Raw genomic sequence first — 21,602 nt, 5'->3', positions numbered from 1 at the left:
TATTTATCACCACTGTGTCTCACCCGGTATCATTTCAGACACCGTCCTCCACCTGTACGGCATCAAGAAGGTTCTAGTTGTTGACAAATACATTGATCGGTTCTGCATTAGACTTAATCATAGTAAACCATTTATTACATTTATACACTTTTTATAGATGTTAAAAAAGGATATTAAAATGTTTCTTGTACTATTCACTTCAATAGCCTGTATTAATTTGACCGAGACAATTACTTAACAAATGTGGATTTAATACATAAAATATATGAGCTCATAAATCATTTTAATTGTTACTATAATATTTATAGGAATTAAAATAAAACATTTACAAAATAAATATTAGGTTGATGAGTCCAAGCAGGATTAGATGCGGCCAAACATGCTTTTTATTAAAACAACTACTAACTATTGCTATTAATAATACAATGAATGTTTTCATTGGAGAATTCAATGTAAACATCTTTGATGAATGTTGAAAGAGTTGTAGTCTTATTGGATACAAAGACATTTAGATCACAGGCAACAACATCAGACTTTTACAGGTATGGAGTATTCTTTCATTTATGTCAGATATTAGGAGAATAAAAAGTTGCTTTATTTTGGCGCACATTCAAGTCTGCCTCGCCTGCATTATAATTCAAACTCGTCATTGCAGAAACATGTACATCTTCCAGAGCAGCCTTTGTCCGAAGAGAAAACACATTTCTAAAGATGCATAATGCGTGAAAGCTGTTAAAGTTTCACATGCAGCAATTTATAGAATGTAATAATCTCCTGAAATCTGGAGCGTGTTGAAGACAGCCAGCGCTTTCCACACTACATGTTTTTTTTGCATTCACCAATAACATTTTTAGTGATCACATTATTACTCTTATTAACTAAAAGTGTATATTGTGTAGCCTACACTAACTGATTTATTAATAAATGCGTTCGTATTGTCCTTTTTAAATGATATACAATGACCAATTTAATCTGAAAGTAAGAATAGTAGAAAAATAATTCCTTGATTATTCATTATGACATTTGTGTGGAAGGAAATCTCATGCAAACTCTACTTTTGATTATGAAATTAGTTAACATTTCACAGCGTGTGCTAATTTTTTCTCAGAAAAGTGTATGAAAATGACCAAACGTCATACCAACTTTATTTTAAACTAATGTTTTCTACTATATTATTCTGCCCAAGATCCTCCATAACATGAAGTCACATCGTTTTCTTTAATAGTGAGGTGATATGTGTAAGTCCAGATGAGCCCCCCTGCTGCAGAGCTGTGTGCGGGACTGCTCAGTATAAAGCTGAGAGCTGATCTGTGGTCTGCCTCACTCAGGGGTGAGCTGCAGTGATGATGCTGCTCCTCTTCCTCTTCCTCCTGCTCTGCACTGCCATCGCTAAAGGCAAGTGACAACTCTAAATATGTGACTTATTCCAATTGGACCGTGTGTATGCCTCAATATGTCACATTTTTTTTAAATTGTTTTTTTTTGTAGTTAAGATTTATTATTTAAAATATCGTGCAGTGCCACAATCTTAAAAAAAATATATGACTTATGCTTAATTTGGCACAGTTTTCAAAATTACTAAAAGCTATCTAAATTACATTTTGTGTAGTTATCAATATTGGGTTTTATGAAATATGTCTACAAGCAGGCATACCATTTAGCATAGTTATATGTATAGAATTATCAAGAACAGATACTAAATGAAAATGTGCTGTAACTGAGGTAACACTGTCCTTTTTCTTGTTAAGAATATTTATGTTTTTTCTATAAATAGTGCTGAATAAGATAGCTACACAAATATAGGAAACCAAGAAGCGAATGATTCAGAAATGACAAATTTGTCAAATGAATTGGTTAATTCCCTAAACAATTGACTAAATCAGAACATTTGAGTGTTATCATTGAAAATAAATGTTTGAAATATCGTAAAAAATGGGGAAATAATAATCATTTCTTTGTACCGCAGAGCTCAGTAACTTGTTTTTCTTTTTTAGAACATTTGACCCAAACACTAGAACCGCCAGAAGTCCCTATATACCTAAATCCGCCAACGGGTAAAATGTACCCGCTATAGATTTTCAAGGTACAATGTTGTTTTATTTATCATACAGGACAGTGAGTTTGAACGCACAGGGATGACATTTATACCAATAGAATCTGTGGAATCTCAGCTTTTCATATGATATAGGTTGTGCAGATAGCATGATGTTTAAAATATCGCTAAGAGTGCTGATTTAAACGCTTGGTGTTAGACTTGTGTTTTGTTTAGGTACAAATCTCTCTATCTCTCTCTATCGATATATATGTAATGTTCTGTTCTATGAACATATAATTGTCTACATAAATAGACGACGCGGACTACTTCTCTCATTCCGAGTGTCCATCTTTCTTCAACCGGCACGTAACCTGCACACATGCATTATGTCCTCAACGTGAGCTCAGTCATCCAAGATCTTGTATTCTCCAAGATGTTACACTATCTATAACTATCTATCTGTCTATCTCTCTCTCTATCCATCTATCAATATATCTATCTATCTCTATCTATCTCTCTATCTATAAGGAACCGCAGTAGACAAAAGGCGTTGCTATAGCAACACGTCATGTTTACGCTGCATTTTCTATGAGGTAAATATTACCCGCTGGCGGATATAGGTATAGATGGCATTTTTTTTGGCGATTTTTTCAATCTGACTTCATATTGACAATTGTTAACAACCAAGGGTGCTACATAACACACTTTCAGGAAAAGTCACGGACTGGGAGACTTTAATATGTTATTGAACAAAAGTTACATACAATCAAAAAACAGCTGCGGGTAAAAATGTACCCGTTCTGTTAAAAGTACATTTTGCCATCGCACTTATAGAGATAAGAAATTGGTATGTTAGGTTGTAAAAAGAAAAATCGCAACAAATAAGTGAATGAATAAATAAATATATATAGTATATTTAATGTGCACTTACATGCTTTTTGAGTTGACAATATATTTTGAAGAGGTTTCAGGCGAGTTTTTCAAATAAATAATAAATAACTTAATCAAAGCCATGCAGCTCATTGTTATTTCTCCCAAAAGATCCTAGATTTTAACCAGGCAAAGAAAATGGAACACTGATAACTGTTTACATTTTAAAGTTATTTAGTCAAACTTGAATCAAAATGGGATTAAATACCAACAAAAATTGTGATTAGAAAGGAATAATATCCTTTAAACAGTTTTTATGTACAATATAACATTCTACATATAATATGTTTTCTTAATATTCCTTTTAAAATACATATTTGGATGTTAATCATTTCTAATCACCAGTTTGACTGTCATTTAATGACATGTTCTTTCTCTGTAACTGATAACAATTATTATTGTACTTTTAAATACTGTTTACCTGTATGATCTCTCCGGTCTCTAAGCAGGTGAGGACCGTCTGATTCTGATTGATGGAAGCAACCCGTGTGAAGGCATCATCCAAATCTACCATGACAACAAGCTGGGCTACATCGGGGACAAACACTGGAGCAACAAAACTGAAGACGTGGTTTGCAAGAGCACTCAGTGTGGTAAAGGATATGGGAGCACCCAGGAGCCCGCCATGCAGCCCGTCGATCCAGTGTGGCTGAACGAGGTGGAATGCAAAGGGAACGAGCGTCACCTGGGCGAGTGCAAGCATCCCGGCTTCGGCATCAGCCAGTTCGACAGTGGGACTCTGAGGAAGATACAATGTTCAAGTAAGGTTTAACACTTTTTGAGATGCATCACTTTTGAGAAGTTAATCCAAATTATTGTAAAATTACATGATGATTTTGTTACATTTCATTTCCTTTACCTAACCCAAATCTACGATACAAGCCTTTTACCATGTAGATACAAACTATTTAAATATAGGCATAAGAATAGAGAAACATGCCTTGACTCAGATGTGTTGTGTGAATAACAGACAGAAAAAAAAACACCTATAGAAAAATAGCTACATAAATAACTATATTTATAAAAAATATATCAAAATGTATCGAGTATTTGTATATAAACAAGAACTGAACTAAAAATAAAATGTATATACTTATAAGAGGGTTTATAATAAAAGAGTTAAAAGGACAATTAATTAATTAATATATCTGTTTTACTTTTAAAAGAAATGGAGAATAAAAAAAACAGAAAAGCAGATATTTAATAATTTATATTCACCAGGCAGTGATGGACATCTGACATAATGTAAAATAACAAAAGTCATTGCATTTAACCATGAAGATACAAATTCAAAGAGCAAGCATCCTGCAACTAGCAAAGAACAATCATCCTGCAACTAGCTTTCAAACACTTTTTGGGCCCACTGCATTGGCTTCAAGCAGGCTAAACGTAAAAGTAGAGTTTGTTTGGGGGGTGGGGGTTCAGTTTAAGACGTTAGATATGTATAATTGTTGCCGTCCTGATTCAAATGGGGAGCTCATTCCACCATTTTGGAGCAAAACAGGAATGTTTGGTTGAGTGGTACCTGGATCATACATCAAAGACTATGTAACCATTTCCTCCAGCATGTGCGACTCGCTCTGCATCGGCCAATCGGCTTGCTGCTCTTTGACTGCTAGCAGGACCCATGTACCACTCAACAAAAACATGCCTGTTGCCTTGTTATGTGTTATGTATAACTTGTGTGTGTTGTGAAAAATGGTGGTGAAATGACAGAAAACCCACGCCTGTTTGCTACCCCGGTCCCCATTGACAGCAGAACGCCTACAAATCGTCCCTCACAAACCTGCCTGGTCCGTGTGTACCTTGTCCAATAAACCATGGGCGGTTCTTGTGGGGGCCAACAGGGGCCAGTGCCTCACTGATCTTTGACCCCCCCCTGTGAAAGAAGAGTCTTTCATTGTACCATTTGTGATAGTGTTGCCGTATAGGCAAAGGCTGTGCTGTTACTCAGGGCAAAGTTAACAGTAATGTATTTAATCATTTTTATTTGATAAAACTCTAGTCATTGACACCATGATTGGTATTTTATTTATGAACAGAATTTGTATTTCATGTTTTTTTTTGTTTTTGTGCTATGACTTTATACTGAACTAAAAATGATAAAATCTTGAACAATGTCTTTGTCTATAATGTCCCGCATTAAATCTGCCCCTCACCTCAAGTAAAGTTGGTCAACAACGCGCAAACATTTTTTTTTGTTCACGGATTATTGCATTTATTGTGAGTAGCTGAGAGAAAAAGCGTCAGATAAATGTAATCCTGATAAGGAGGACCTTTTTAATTTATCTTTTTTTTGTCTTCTAGATAAGATCAACATCAGCCTGGATGGGTATGCGTGTGCGGGAGCGGTCAAGTACTCCACCGATGCAGGACAGACATATTCTGGGTACTTCTGTGGGGACAGCGGCTGGGGTAAGAGATGCAGACAGCAAACTCCTGTATTTATTGATTATGTTTGTACAAAAAAATGTTTCTATAGACATATAGGTGAAACAAAACAAATAAAATACGCCTTATTGTGTGCCTTGAATCATAATGTTATTTTTATGGGAATTTAAGACAGAAATTTGAAAATAAATGAAAACACAAACATAATTCATATAAATGATCAACTTGAGCGAACTAAACTAATACGTTGAAAAGAAAATCATATACAAATTCATAATAAGCAGGATTATAATAAAAATGAAAAACACCAACGTACTGCGGGAGTTCAAAACAGAAATCTTTTTTTTCTCATGTAAAGTAAAGATGAAGGAATCAGTGGCACGGCTGAATAGTGGAAGATGTTCTCGGTCTTTAAACCATCGTATCTCACTTATTTGACATTACCACATGAATGCATCCATGTCTAAACAGCATGCACTGTTATAGCTGGCTGAGGAAGAGGTCAAACATTGAATCTATATTTTAAAGTTAGGTAGTTTGTAGTATATTTATGGTAACACAAAGGGATCATTTGGCCCCCTCCAAATGGTCTCAAGTTAGATATGAAGGATATTGAGAAATGTGTAATGGCAAAAAAAATAAGATGTTCCTGGGAAGTATTGGAAAATTCCAACTGTTAAGGCATCAGGTATTTATTAATTACAATAATACTATTATTAATTCTAATGACAGCTATAACTACTGGAGGAATTCAGAGGGTAAGTCACTCTTTAGTGAAACAAATCATTTGAAACATGACATACATGCCCCAATTTTTCTTCCTTACTTTCAACGAGACGTATGATGTTCGTTTAAGGTTCATACTTTCTTTTCGTTTCTTCAACATTGCTACATAAATGGCACCACTTTTGACAGTATGGGCCCGCTCTTTATTTTTTCTATTTGATTTGATTACAAGGCATACATAACAAAAGAAGTACTCATATACATAAAAAAACATCAAAGCAATCGACAAATCAGGAAAAGACAAAAACAAAACAAACTTATAAGATATAGATTACACATAATAAAACATTGATGCTCATACGTATATACATGATCAGATCTTTCCCCCTGGTCATTATATATGTTTTGTGTTCTTTCACTGACCCATTCTATCCCATTTTTCATCAAAGATATGAGCTTGGTTTCTGATTCTAATGCTTTCTTTCTCAATTCCATACATTTCATTTACTAGATTATACCATTGTGAGTCAATTAAGATATTATATTTTTACCAATTCCTTGTAATTTGTTTAATAATTGTTATTCTTATCACAAGAAATAGATAGGAATCTTTTGTTTGTTAAAAGGAGCTTTGGATGCTTTTGACTTGTAATGCATTCATAGATTTCTTTTTTATGATCCTCATCAAGACAACGATGCATCAAATATTTTGTGCAAAAGCCTGAAGTGCGGTACAGCCAAGGAAATTCCCAAGAAGCCGTGGATCACTCTCAAACAATCAGAGAAGATGTGGGCAGATTGTTCAGGCATCAAAGGCCTAACTAATCTGTGGCAGTGTGCGACTGCGAAAAAAGGTTCAGCGTGTCTCAATCCTGCTACTGTCATATGCTCAGGTAACACACACTCACACACTGAACCAATACCTGGTCTCATAGAATCATCTACCATGAAAACTTATTTTATCCCCGGTGCTGTTTGTTTTTAATGTATAAAACTATTTGCAAAGATTTGAACTCCAGATACAAAGTCTACTATACTGTAAATATCAGTTTGGATTGATGGCTCCAAACTGTTTTTGTATTGAACTTTTATTTTTTATATTTTGATTGGACTTTTATTTATTTATTGGACTTTTATTCCAAGTGCTTTTGAATTCCATTCATATTTGAATGTTTTATTTATGGAGTTTTTTTATTAGACTTTATTTATTTTTAATTTGACTTTTATTTCTTATTTATCTCTAAGGTGTCATTTAGCACTGTGAAAACGCTATATACATGTCATTTATTATTATTATTATTATTATTATTATTGTACAACTTTTAACCAGGAGACTGGAGTCTTTCATGTCTTTTTTTTCTTATCCATAACCTAACCTATCTATCTTTTTGTTTTTTTTCAATGAACAATGTTAACCACATGGTCAAAACTGCGACAGTAGTTTGTCTCCTGTTTTTGTTTATTTATATCATTTTTTTGTTGTTTTTTCAATTCAACTTTAACCAAGTGTTCAAAACTGCCTTTATCCAGGAGTAAATCAATTTCTATTGAAAGGAAGTGTGAATTAAGGAAATGGTTCATTCACAGATCATGAGATACTGCAACTCTCCGGAGACGCATCCAATGTGTGTTCTGGGTTGCTGCAGCAGAGGGACGGTGAAGTCTGGACTCCTGTCAGAGACGTCAAGCGCAGTACGGAGTGGTGCGAGCGGATGCAATGCGGAACATCTGCCCACAGCCTAGCTGCTGACGGCCTACAGCTCAACTGCACAGGTAGTCCAACACACTAACATTCCACCAAAAGCAACCTAAACACAGTTGTGTAAAGTAACTAAGTACATTAACTCTTTGCTTGAGTATTACATGTTTTTGCTGCTTAATACTTTACTTTTACCCCACTACTCGAAAAACTGAAACGTTGACCTTAATCAAATGTATTATGTCAACACATTTCTAATAACAGTTATAGGTTAGTCGAAAGCAATATTATTAAGTTGAACCTAAGACGTAGTTGTATTGCTTTGAACGAACCTAAAGCAGTTATGTGAAATCTGTTAACATAATACATTTAATTAAAGTAAACTTTTCCGTTTTTTCAGTGTCCTATTCAGAGGTAAATGGTGTACTTTTACTCCACTAGAGGTATTTACTACCTTTAGTTATTTTGCCGATGTGGATTAATGATGTGAAATCTAATCAAGTGTTAAATCAGACTTTAGTTCCACCTAAATTCACAAGCTACCCTGCAGTATACAAAGTCATTCAAACTAGCTGCACCTTTACCAGCTTTGAGAACACTTTGATGATCAATCATTATAAAACATATCATATATATTATTCTGAAATGGACCAATCTGCACAATGAATACTTTTACTGTTAGGACTTTAACTATATTTTGATGCTAATACGTTTTATTTGAGTAACATATTGAATGCAGGACTTCTCCAACCTCTGCCGAAACACAACCATTTTTCCTATATATATTTTATCCAACTGACAAAATGATAAATTGAATAGTCTTACTAAATAATGTTTTAAAAAATAAACCTTTATCTGTTCACAGATAATGTGAGAGTGGTTCTGATGGACAAAAGGGAACCCAGCCACTGCTATGGTGAAGTCTATATTAAACGTAACAACTCTCTTCAGCCGGTGTGCGCCTCGGGCTGGACCAATATGGAAGCTAATGTCGTCTGCAAGGAGCTACGCTGTGGCAGTTCTGTGAGTTTTCAGATTTAAGAAGCACTGATAACAAAGATTTTATCCAAGGCAAGATTATGTCAATTTGTTGAGCAGCCCCTCTCTATTTTTGTATTTTTATTATGATTATATGTGTTTTCCTTTTTATAATCACATTAATATTCTTAGTATTATCATCACTATTTATTTTTATTTTTTTCATTATTATGTGATTTTGTATTACTTTTATTAGTTTTAGTTTGTAGTATTTTAGTTTTTATTTGTATTATTATTATTATTATTATTATTGTATTGATTGTGTTTTTTTTAATTAATAATAAGAATATTACGAATATTAAGTAGTATTATTGTGGATGTTCTTTTTATTAGATAATAATACAAATTAATTGTATTGTTGTTGTTGTTGCCTTTATCAATGTTATGTTAATGAAATGTTTTCTTAATATTTTTTGTGAATGATCAAAAATAGTTATCATCATCATTGAAAACAAAATGTCTCTGTAAATGACTGCACATCCGATCAAATGTTTGCCACTAATGAATGACATGGATCCTTAATGATATAACCATAAACGCTGTGCTCCAGGTGCTCAGTAACGATGAGAAGAGTTCTCGAGGAGGGGAAATGGACAATGTGATAATGCACAATGTGGAGTGCTCAGGGAAAGAGTCGTCCCTGTGGCACTGCAGAGCACAGCGGGACCAAAACCTGAGATGTTCTTCCAAGGCATACGTAGTCTGTTCAGGTGAGACACAGCAGCAATGTTGTAATACCAAATACATGTAAATGTAGAAATCACAATATTCCTGCCCAAACAGCAGCATGTGTTTACTGCAGTATCAGGTCGAAAACCACCAGACTCAGGGACAGTTTCATCCCACAGGCCATACGACTATTAAACACCTGCACTTTTTAAAGAACATCCACAACATTCATCTGTTTGCATCTTGCCAATTATTTATACAACACTATTTGTTTTTTATTTGTATTTACTTGCACTATTCTATCTGTTTTATTTGTTCTATGTGCTATTTATATTGTTGGAGGAGCTTGTGAGTTTTTCATTGACATAACAACACTGTAGCTAATGTGAAAATGACAATAAAGCCTTGAATCTTGAATCTTTGACAATTCTCTTGCTATCATGGAACAGAAAGCATGGAGGTGAAATTGAAGGACACTCCTGGGAAATGTGCCGGCAGACTGGAGATCAAGTACGAGGGCAAATGGCAGAGGGTCGATAAAAAAGAATGGACAGATACGAATTCAGATGTCGTCTGCAATCAACTGAACTGTACAAAAAGCATTAAACAGGATCAGGCGGATTTTCAAAAATACAGCCAGGGTTCAGGTGAATTTCTGGCTAAGACTATAACTTGTGTGAAAAATGATGACTCCATATCTAAGTGTGAAGTAAAGACTCCCAACAACCGCGGACAGTCAGACTCGTTTGTAAGGCCGATTCCAAACATGAATAAGGAGGAGGCAGTGGGAATAACCTGTGAGGGTGAGTGTGTTTTCCATTCGTCTGACCTTCTATTGTGCCAATTCCAAAGTGTCGGTTCGAGTCAAGATGTGTGTGTGTGAATGACTTTGAATCTGTCTTTGGTGATATGTAACTAAGTCCATTTCTGCAGTACTGTCATTAAGCAGAAATGTAAGGTATTTGGAATTTAATTGAGTATTTTATGTCCACTCCACTAGAATTAATATTGTACTTTTACTTCACTACATTTATTTAACAGCTATTATTTTATGTATCCAACAAAGTACACCTCAAACAGTGAGTGGGTTGGCACAAATCTATTACCAGCAATTTTGATAATTGTTTAAGTATTGTTTGAGTAAATCTGTTTCACTCTTCCAGCTTACTTATTTTAAGAATTGTAAGAACTTTTCTACAATGTACTTCTCCTTCTAATACTTTAGGTAGTTTTTCTAAACATAAATACTTTTACCTAGGTAACAATCTCATTGCAGTTGGCATATTTTTACTTGTAATGGAGTATTTTTTACGGTGTAGTATTAGTACTTCTACTTTTGTAAAGGACTTTAATAACACTGGATTATGTCCTCCACATTGTAGAGTCTGGAGTTTTTTTAATATGATTTCTTTAGATATTTCTCACCAAGTGATATGCAAAGGTTCACTTTTTCTGTCTGTCATTTGGTGCTGAACAGATAATTTGCTGAACAGATAATTTGCTGAACAGATAATTGCTCTTGCTGGAAACAGCTGCAGGAAACTAGATTGATAATATGCATATATTCATTTTGCTTTTAGATTGTTGAGAATATTAATGAAATGTATCACATGGAATATAAATGTTCCAGTATTTCATAATAATTCTATCTTTTCCTAGTGTGAAAACAATGTAACAATTACAAATCGTACAACAAATATGAATATCTGAAAAAACTATTCAAATATATAATATTACTCACTGCACAGACCAATAAATACCAATTCAGAATTCTGAAGCTGATGGGAACTGTAAGGTTGATGATAGTTTTAATAATCATTTTATCTGCCTTTTTATACCTTGCTGCTGTGATTTTCCCGCTGTGGGATGAATAGATGCTTTATGATTCTGATTCTGACTTACAACTACATTTCCCCATTTCATTATTCTAAGAGAAAAATAAACGGTCGTTCGGTAGTTCCAAGTCTACGATGTGAGGGGTCATGAGCCTAAAATGGCATGCATTTGAAAAAAGAGGAGGCCACCCTGAACACATTACTAGTCTATCATAAGCTAAAGCTAACTGTCTATCTTTATTTTGTCAATTTTAGGACATGCAATGATATTTCTGGACGGAGATTCCTGCTCTGGCAAGGTGGGGATAAACAACCTCCAACAAACGTACTGGCTCTCCGGGTCTAACGTGACATGGAACAAAGAGACGGCAAACACCGTGTGTCGGGAGATGCATTGTGGGAGATTTTTGAATGTCAATAACACCCTGCCTGGTCGAGAAGAAAAAGTTTGGGATAAATTGTACAGCTGCTCACGAAACGAAACATCTCTGTTTAACTGTGGAGAAACACAAAATCCAAAAGACCTCAATTTCACAATTGCCACTGTGAAATGCTCAGGTAATGTGACACTATGTGGAGACTTTCATCTCATAAAATGTTTTCAACTTTCTCATTACACGTGTATATTTTCACTATATTCCATTTTCCTCATCCCTTTTGCTATATGCCACAACAGGAGAAAAAACAATTAACCTGTCCGAAGGCTGTTTGGGGTACGTCAATGTTTGTTTGAACGGGAAGTGCGGTGGTGTGTGTGCGAATCCGTGGACAGACAAAGACTCCCGTATGCTGTGTACATCCCAGAACTGTGGTGAACTTGTCCTAAAGCCCATCAACAAGACTAAACAAAGGGAAGTGAAGTTCAAGAGTGTGCACTGCACAGAGATGACTCACAACCTGACCAAGTGCAACTTGGTCAGCTTTGATGACAATGATAAGACTTGTAACAATGATCCAGCATATGTCGTTTGCTCAGGTAATGTAATGTTTTAACTATACTGTATGTTCCCCAAAAATGTGTGTTTTTTTCCTAATGAAACCGTTGTGTTTTATTCTTTTGGTGATTTTTGAATGCCTTTTGTATTATTATGACCAAAACATTTTCTATTTAAACATTTTAATTCTGGTTTGCTTCGGTAGTTACTTGAATATTTCACAGTCTTTTGTACAATCTGTAGGGGAACATTCTTTTTGCAGTAGTTGCACAAGATAAAAACACAAACACAAAACAATAGAAGTACAAAATATTTCCTGTTCATACAAGATGCAGAAGATGAGAATACACAATAATAAGATTCGTCAATTTCCAAAATGTTAAATCAATATTTCAAATGAGATTATTGCTCAGGCATCAAAGGATAATTAACTGCCAATGTGCCTGGTCGGTTGGTTGGATGTGCCTGGTTGGTTGGTTGGATGGGTGGATGGATGTTAATCAGAATGTTCCTGTAAACTCTGATGTGCTTAGCCACAAGACACACAACTGGCCATAACTCAGGGGTCATGCGACTGGCTTTATTTTATATTTATTATATCTTTGTTTGTTTTATTTAAATAACAAAATAACTCTGTATCTTTCACTGTTACAGGTAGTGTCAAAGCCAGATTTACTCCTTCCCGAGAAAAATGTTCTGGAGGTTTGGAAATCAACTACGAAAACCAATGGCTCCCAGTTTGCAAAGATGCTCTTAAAGACGACAAAACACGACACACCATCTGTCGAGTGCTGGACTGTGGTCAGACAGCAGATGAGATTAAAGATGGACCCAAAACAGTAAAAGGTGCTGTCATTTCAGAAATATATGGTTCTAGAGATGACTACAAGGCATTAAAACAATGTATGATACAAACTAATGATGGCCCATGCACTCGTGCTGACCTCCAATGCTCCAGTAAGTGTTATTATCGTTGTATCTTCTTCTTATTATCGTTGTATCTTCTTCTAAAAATGTTCAGCTAATGTATTTCTTCTAGCTTTCCAGTATATCTGGGACCTTCCTTCAAAATATATCATTTATTTTTTGCTTTTTCTTACTGAGATAGATGAGACTATTGATGTCACTCTGATGATTCTAAGAAACATACCAAACTACCACATGCTTGGCTGAGCCTAGCATAACAGATGCATCCAGAAACTGCTAGCTTGGCTCCAACCGTTGGTCAATAACACATTTAATTAAATGAGAAATCTCACCGATTAATCAATGTTTTACCACACAGCGTGAGTTTTTTAAGGTGGTTATACACCAGAATAGTTTTGGTCCGGATTTTAAGTCACAATCTTTCTGTTATGCTTAGCCAGCTTGCGGCACACTGTTGCTCCCTTTTTACCATAAAAACATTTAAAATGTTCTCAGCTAAATTTCAAATATTAGCACACAGTGTATGCTCTTTAGATCCTTAAAATGTAATCTACATTTTTAAGTTATTGCTTATTACATTGTTGGTGGTATTGGTTGTTCCTGAATCCTCTCTCATCTCTTCTTGCTTTTTTCAGGCTGGAGTATGTTTGCACTAGTTGGTGGTACTGCCTGTAGTGGAAATCTGTTTGTTCACTCAAAGGACAACAACAAAAGTGCTGTTTCCACTGAAGGCTGGACAGAAACTATGGGGAATATACTTTGCAGCAATCTTAACTGCGGCGATTTAATTTCAAAGGAGGCAAGAAAGACAGCTGCATCCTGGACAACGAGCTTCAGCTGTGCAGGTGTAAAGAATCTGAAGTCCATCTGGGACTGTGAGAAAAAAACGTCATCAAGCAACACAAACCAGATCTTTATTAAATGTCAAGGTATAAAATATTTCCTGCTGCCATTTCCGTTAATATGCAGTAAATTACCTACTTTACATGCATTTATATTGACCATTAAAGGTTTGAAATGTAAGGGATGACAGTTATTTGCTATCTTATTAAGAGTTGTAAGAGACTATTGATTCCAAAATCATGTAAGGCTTAATATGTATTACAACCAGCTGATGATTAGCCTAATGTAGCTTAGTAGTAGGGGAAGACACCTAGCCAGGTAAAGGTAAATATATCTGCTTACCATCACCTCACAAACTCACAAATTCACAAATGTATGAGTTTGATTTCTTGCTAGCTGAGTATGCTAGCACCTGAAAACTACAACTTGTAATATTTTACTTTAATATTTGATCTTGTTTCTTTCCTTTCTAGATGAACCTAAGGTCAATCTTTCAACACAGTGTGCTGGTGAAGTGACGGTAAATGACCTTGAGGTGTGCAACACAAATTGGGAAGACAGGTACTCACGTTTGGTTTGCCAAGAACTGAGTTGCAGCAACGCCATTGGTTTCTCTGTTAACAAAAAGCCGATTAAGGATAAAGAGTACTTCCATGTCAACTGTAAGGAAAACCATCATCAAATCGGCCAGTGCAAGAGAGTCATGGGAAAGTGTGAAAAAACGTTGGTTTCAGTTTTCTGTGCTGGTAAGTAGGTATGTGCTTATGTACCATCGGAAATCAAAAGTATTGTGTATGTAAACTTTCTGCCTATCATGTCATTGATATTATTTGGAATGCAAATCCTTGTATGATTATTTAAATGTAATCCAAATGTAAATATACTTGATTGTCTGTTAAATAGGAAATACTAAATGTGTGTTTGCATTTGTTGGTACATTTCAAGTCAGTCCCCTCAAAATTAAATTATTTTCAGGATATTTGCAGCTGAATTAATAAACCCATTGAAATACACAGTATTACAGAATGAAGTTGACACTTAAATATACTTATACATTTACACCTACTATTTGTCATCTTGCCAAGAGTTGGATTAAAGTTAAGTACTCATATGTTAGCTTAAGCCAGAAGAAGATTAGCCTAGCTTAGTATAGCCAGGAGATGATCAGACTAGGTTAGCACACAGTACAGACAGCAAGGCTAGCTGCTTCACACTTTGCTTTATCAAAATAAAAACTGCAAGCACCTCTAAATATCACAAATAAACATGATAATATCTTTTATCTCTTGTATATATTTATATATTGCATTGTATGAGCATCCTGTGACCCAAGTGTTTCATTGCACAACTATAGCTGTGTGTATGACATTACATATTTGAATCTTGAATTTTGTTTATTTAATGTAAGACATTCAATTTAAGTTTCTCTTAACACCATGGTTTTTATAGACAGAGCAACACTAGCTGCTTCCCTTTCACTCCCAGTATTTATGTTTGGCTTAGCTTAGCTATAGCAAATTCCTTAAATGGCTAACATAGAAATATATATTTGTATTCCTACAGGCAATGTCAAGTTCAACTTTACAGAAAAGTGTGGAGGTCAGATTCAAGTCAACTATCGAAATAAGTGGGAAAAAGTGTGTCCCCTGGCCGAACAATTTCCAGTGAAACTTCTGAAAACACTGTGTGAAAATTGTAAAGGCTACAATAGTAGCATAAAGGGATCTGAAGTCTTCAATCGGGTAAATATGTTTCTTCCAATTTAGTTTCCGATTTTGTAATTTTTAGCAATGTTTCAGTCATTAGTTTGATCATTTTAAAATCTGTATAATTTAACTTTAATCATGTCCTTATAAATATAAATAAATACATCCAAATCTGTGTTTTAAGGTCGACTTGGAAACAACACTGAATTGCACCAAAGATCCTAATGACCCTATGCACTGTGTTGAAATGAAGAGTTGTGCGGACCAAAAACCAGCGGAGATCTACTGTAACGGTAACCCAAACCAACTTGTCATTTCCCAATAAGTCAGATATTTGTTACCTGTAATACTCTAGTAATAAATTTTAAAAAAAATCAGATTTGATTACCTTGACAAGTAGCATCTAATCATTAATGCAAAAAAGGCAATTCTGGAATAAAATGTTGAACCTTTCTACAGAAAACTCAGTTCCAATAAATGCACAGAGCTTTTGTGTTGATTTAGATATATTGTACTTGTTTAGAGTATTTCTTTATATTACATTTTTGTAGATATCGATTGTAGACTGAAACCCATCAGTTTCCAGTGCACCCAGGCCAATAAAAACATTATAATTCCAATTTCTGTATGTAGCAATTCAAATATATATTCTTATTTTAAGCTAATATACAGTTAGGGTTCTTGCTATTTTGAGTTCTTCATGGTTGATTGCACTTTAAATAAGTTGCTTTGGCAAAAAGTGTCAGTTATATGAAATATAACTGACACTCTTCTATACCTTATCAATACACCAAATCAAATTCCTTGCACCTGAAAGCCTACTGGATGTACACCAGATATTCAATCTGATTCTGTCTTTTGATTTCAGGTTACGTGCCCAAGCATGTAAAGCCTGCAGCCCCTTCACCCCCCCCAGTGGGCATTATCCTGGGAGTAGGATTACTTTTGGTTCTGGTGATAATAATTGTCGTAATTATCCGAATCTGCATTGTCAACAAAGGCAAGAATATATCGCGTGAGTATATTATTACTTTACAACTGTCTTATGCTATTTGTTTAAACATAAGTAGACCATTGCAACAGCTATTCTGGTATACCATGATGATCATCTCAGTGTAATGAAGGTGTATTGGAGCCTTTTTGCCACATGAGGCCAGTCTTGTTGCATTCTGTCTATATTCTGACCACTGTATGACACCAATAATCATAACCCTATCACTGCTGCTTTTTTCAAGCAACAATATTTATTTCACTATATAAATAGCAGCATTACCAGCACCCACTAATGACTCATGTGGCTCTTCCATAGCCTATGGTCATATTCTAACCCTTTACAGTGTGGAGCAGGACATTTTTTACAATAATCAAGAACCCTTTTATAATTGTTGTTTTATAATCAGTCAGTTTGCCAACCATATTTAAAACCACTAATGTATTTTACAACCATACATAACTAATGGTCAAAAATGAATGGGTGATTGATATTGACACAATCCCTTTATAGAGAAAATATATCTAAACCCACACATTCTCTCATACTCTAATCTTAAACAGAATATATGAGTCAGCAACATGATTTATATGATAGAAAACCACATTGAAGTATTAGTAGGTGTTATCATTATGATTGAAACCATCAGCACTAACAACATGTCAATCTGAGTATTTTGTGTTTTAACATTCCCCATGAGCCTATACTTTTGTGTGACCGCCTCCGGTGACCTTACAATCCCTTTAAATGCATTCCACCTGCACATAAACTAATATTTGCCAATATTATATAATTTACTTTAGGAAAAGCAATGACATTTCACGCTTTAAGAATCCATTTAAGATGTTTTTACTGCTTTAAATGCCAAAACAGGTCAAATGATCCAAATGTACTATAAAGAGTTCAGAGGCAGAACATCATGCTCATTTTCAGGTTCATGCTTGCATTTTATAATATAAAAGATAGGTAAAAGTAAGAAAAAACATATATATATACTGCATTGTGCATAGACTTTAAATATGCAAACAGTAAGGAAGTACATAGCTTACATAAATAACAGCTGAAGGAACTATAAGTATACACTCTGATATTTAAAGTATGCATGCTTTGATGGAAAAGTACTTTTTCTCAAGTAATCTTCTTCAGTACACATTTGAGGTACATTGCTACTTTATGCTGAACCCTAACCCAACTCCACCACATCTCCGAAATAAATATTGTGTTGGTTTTAAATGTTTTTGATAAACTGAAGGATCAAGTGTTTGTTCATTTGTTGAGAAAATTAATAATATAAACTTATAAACAGTTTTTCCGACTCTTTTCTAGTTTTAGTCCTTTGTCCCGGACCAGTTTAATGTCTCATGCTCTTTTGATGCAGTGAGAATTTTGAGAAAGAGAATGTCGACAAAAGAAGTAGAGATTGAGAGTGGAGACTACGACAACGTCCCGGACATGTCAAACCAGATGGAGGACTTGGGAGCAGCCAGTGAGTCTCATGTTTATTCATTCATGTATTTTTTGGAGTGGAATCATAATCATTGACTACAAATATATCACCAGGATTATTCCTATTGAAGTGTCAAACATGCTAACACTTTGCAGAATTCTATTTGACATTGCTTTATGTTACACAATACATTATTACAAGTATTGTGCAATATTACCTTTTATATTTAAGTAACTTGTATTTCATCTTACTTTATCATTTCTGTACAGTGTGTCTTTTAAATGAGCTTTTACATATACAGTACATATACTTCTACACATATTATATATAAAAACTGATACTTAGAATTTGTATTATTTAGTTTATTGTCTTTTTTATTCATAGAGATTCTTCAAACTATTATTAGTTCTCACATCATAACTGCCACAATCACAACAATATTTGGCCATAAATGTGTCAAATATAAATTATGTTTAGCAATTTAGTTTTAATGTAATTTATATATTGTTTGCATTTATCTAAAGTCGCTCTTTCATTTGTTTATTTGAGTGGTCATTTTCTTTTGTCATTATAGATCATAGTTTTTATTTTTGTTGCCAGGATAAGCAAGGACTTGGAATATTGAAGAAATCATGTTTTAAGTTAATTTGTATATTTTATGTTTTCCTAATGGAAACACAGGGCGTTGTGATTTGAAATGTTGGACCATTTTAAGTATCTTTGATTCTTTTTATTTCTTTTGTTGATGCAGGATTCAGAGAAGACGGTCCCTTCCATTCCAACAATGATGTCAGTGATGCTGCTGAGATGCAGCCCCTGAACCTCCAGACCCTCACTGCTGCTGAAGGAGAACACCTGCTCCAGGATGTTCTCATGGATAAAGTGTCAGGAAAGTTTTGCTCCAGCTTAATCCCATCTGTTTACAGTAGGACAGCTAGAAACTACAGTTACAAAAACAGGTTCTTTTTTGGGATGAAGTGCTTCATAACATGTATTGGTCAAGTAAACATCCATAAATACACATGTAGTTCTTTATTTGAGTCAGTACATTTTTCCCAGATTCACCAAAAGTTTAATATGATATAAATTGATATATTTAAAAATAACGTTTAAGAGAAATTGTGATACAAAAGATACTTCCAACTGGAGAAGTTTGATTATCATATCTATTACATACATTTGTGTTACCCTATTCTCATATAATTTGGAATTGGACACATATTAACACGCTCTGAGGGTCACAGAAGGATTTATTTTTCCTATGCTTTATCAATAGCCTGATCAATGGAACATTTGTATTCCTTAAAGCAAGGGAAAACTAGATTTGTTTTAAATAACTTTTAACAGTTTTGTTCTGATTTAAGGAGTGATACCTCTAATATGTCAACATAATGAAGAAATCTTTTGGAACCTGGCTTTATCTGTTCACCAGTTTTCTGTATAAACATGTGCTCATATTTAATAGGTGATGCCTCTTTTGCTTTTCTATACATAGAATAGAGTGGTGCAGACATGATGTATTTCTGTAGACCGATCCGGAAGATACTATATCCCTGTTTCACTCGACAAAAAGCAAGGGAATTTTTCCATTACATTTTTGGAATATTGAAGAAAATAATATCTGTGGTAAACACACATTTATGATAGTTACACGTTTGTTCAGCAGGATAATCTCCACATATTAACACCACTTTAGGCGGATAATGTGTTTTATGCTCATTTAGTCACTTATTAGCAACCGCTAAAGGTTGGGACGTTTACCTGTGGGGTATTTACTGACATATTTTATGTTGTAGATCAAAACATGAAAATATTTAAATCTTGTTTTAACCACACACCTTATTTCAGGCATCTAATAGAAAACACGCAAAAAAACAGTTGACTTCCAAACGAACCAGGAGTGGTAAAATGCTAACTGATTTCTTGGTTTTAGGACTCGTTCCTGCAGCACTGTATTTCAGAAAACTGTAATATAAATGATATTGGGGAAGTTCCATAGTGTTATCTCTTGATTCTAAGTAGTTCCACCCTTTTAAATACCAATATTATTTGCACATTGTAAGCAATCACACGTTTTAATATGCAGCAGTTTTTCTCACTACAGATGGGGTGACCGTTGAGGAGGAAGACCCGGAGGAGGACTACGACGACATTGAAGCCTGCCCTGAATTCACCGAAGCAGAAGTCCACGAGAGCCCCCAGGAGAGCACCGCAGAGGAACCTCTCTTAGTGGAGGGAGACGATGATTACCTGGTGCCAGGCCAGGATGGGTGAGCCAACCCTTGGTTCAGCTGGCAAAGCAGATCGCCCCAAACACCTAGCTGTCATTCACTCCAACAAAAGCGTGTATAAAAAAAGTCCAACATTACAGGCTGTCAATATTTTTACAGTAAATAATCTTTTAATGCTGCAGACAATTTTAAGTTTATTCCAGCGACTTCAGCAAGTGACAACAAAAAAAGATAAACCTAATTGAATGACTGAAATAGTGATTAAAGCTAACTTTTTATTCATAAACTATCTGATTTGAAATAGTCTTACTTTTACGAAGGAAATAAACTCTGATTGTGTACTGCTAATTGTTGTGCTTTGCAGAGACATTGCCCTTACTTCTTATTTTACAAAAGTGAGTCTTATAAAATGTACAAAGTTTTAGCCTGCAAGCTAATCATAGGTGAGGAAGATGAATGAGGTCGTTTATTTTCTCTTTAAATGTACAAAACTAGAGCAGTTAGAACTTGTAAAAATAAATATATTTGTAACTTTCTCTTGTTTTGTTTTCATATGGCTTTTATGAAATGTGCTCAGAATGTATCTGTAATCATATATTATGTTTTAGATTGTTTTATTGAAAAAAAAGAAAGTATATTCAGTATTAGAGCTTCTATGATTTATGCAATATTTTACGAGCGATTACTTTCACAGTAGTTTGTAGATTGGTCAACAATTATATATTCACAATGCATAAAGCAGTCATAAAATCTTCTCCATTTAGCATAGTTACAGCAAAAATAAAATGAATATTACAGAAGTCCAACCTACAACTGCTTCAGTAAACTTGCATTGAGTATTTCTTTGTTTAGGCTTTGTAAGAATATACTAAATGGTCACATTGGGTAGTTTGTGTTAAATAGGCTTTGTAAGAATATATACCATTGAGATTTTACCATAACAATGTGTTTTTTATACTTTTCACAAATGTCAAACCTAATATATAAAACGAGTGTGAACGTTCAACTGGCTGTTATTGTCGTCTGTTTGAGTGTCTTTCATGACAATTTATGTCGGGAAATTGCCCGACTTAACGCATGCCTGTTTTATTCGCAATATGTTTTATTTATTCCTATTTCCATTTGGTGTTTACGGCAGTTTTGTGTATGCTGTTACCACTACTAGGTTTCATCATCTACCTACATCTAATGGATCACAG

The 21,602-nt window shown here is 34.6% G+C and overlaps 1 protein-coding gene across 1 annotated transcript; it reads left to right on the top strand.

Moving 5' to 3' along the window:
• The first annotated feature begins 1,307 nt into the window (after positions 1 to 1,307).
• LOC104949505 (scavenger receptor cysteine-rich type 1 protein M130) lies at positions 1,308 to 21,400 on the top strand. The gene is made up of 19 exons (XM_010775869.1): positions 1,308 to 1,395; positions 3,415 to 3,726; positions 5,273 to 5,380; positions 6,772 to 6,975; positions 7,670 to 7,855; positions 8,647 to 8,804; positions 9,370 to 9,529; positions 9,938 to 10,291; positions 11,579 to 11,881; positions 12,000 to 12,299; positions 12,913 to 13,215; positions 13,821 to 14,114; positions 14,502 to 14,774; positions 15,592 to 15,770; positions 15,919 to 16,027; positions 16,603 to 16,749; positions 18,104 to 18,211; positions 18,924 to 19,061; positions 20,277 to 21,400. Exons 1-19 carry the CDS (start codon positions 1,344 to 1,346, stop codon positions 20,444 to 20,446), a joined length of 3,858 nt encoding a protein of 1,285 aa, XP_010774171.1. The 5' UTR covers positions 1,308 to 1,343; the 3' UTR covers positions 20,447 to 21,400.
• The last annotated feature ends 202 nt before the right edge of the window (positions 21,401 to 21,602 follow it).

This window comes from Notothenia coriiceps, unplaced genomic scaffold (genome assembly GCF_000735185.1).
Source record: "Notothenia coriiceps isolate Sejong01 unplaced genomic scaffold, NC01 NC01_scaffold00016297, whole genome shotgun sequence".
NCBI classification, from domain to species: Eukaryota; Metazoa; Chordata; class Actinopteri; order Perciformes; family Nototheniidae; genus Notothenia; species Notothenia coriiceps.
This window is presented reverse-complemented; position numbering and strand designations above follow the sequence as displayed.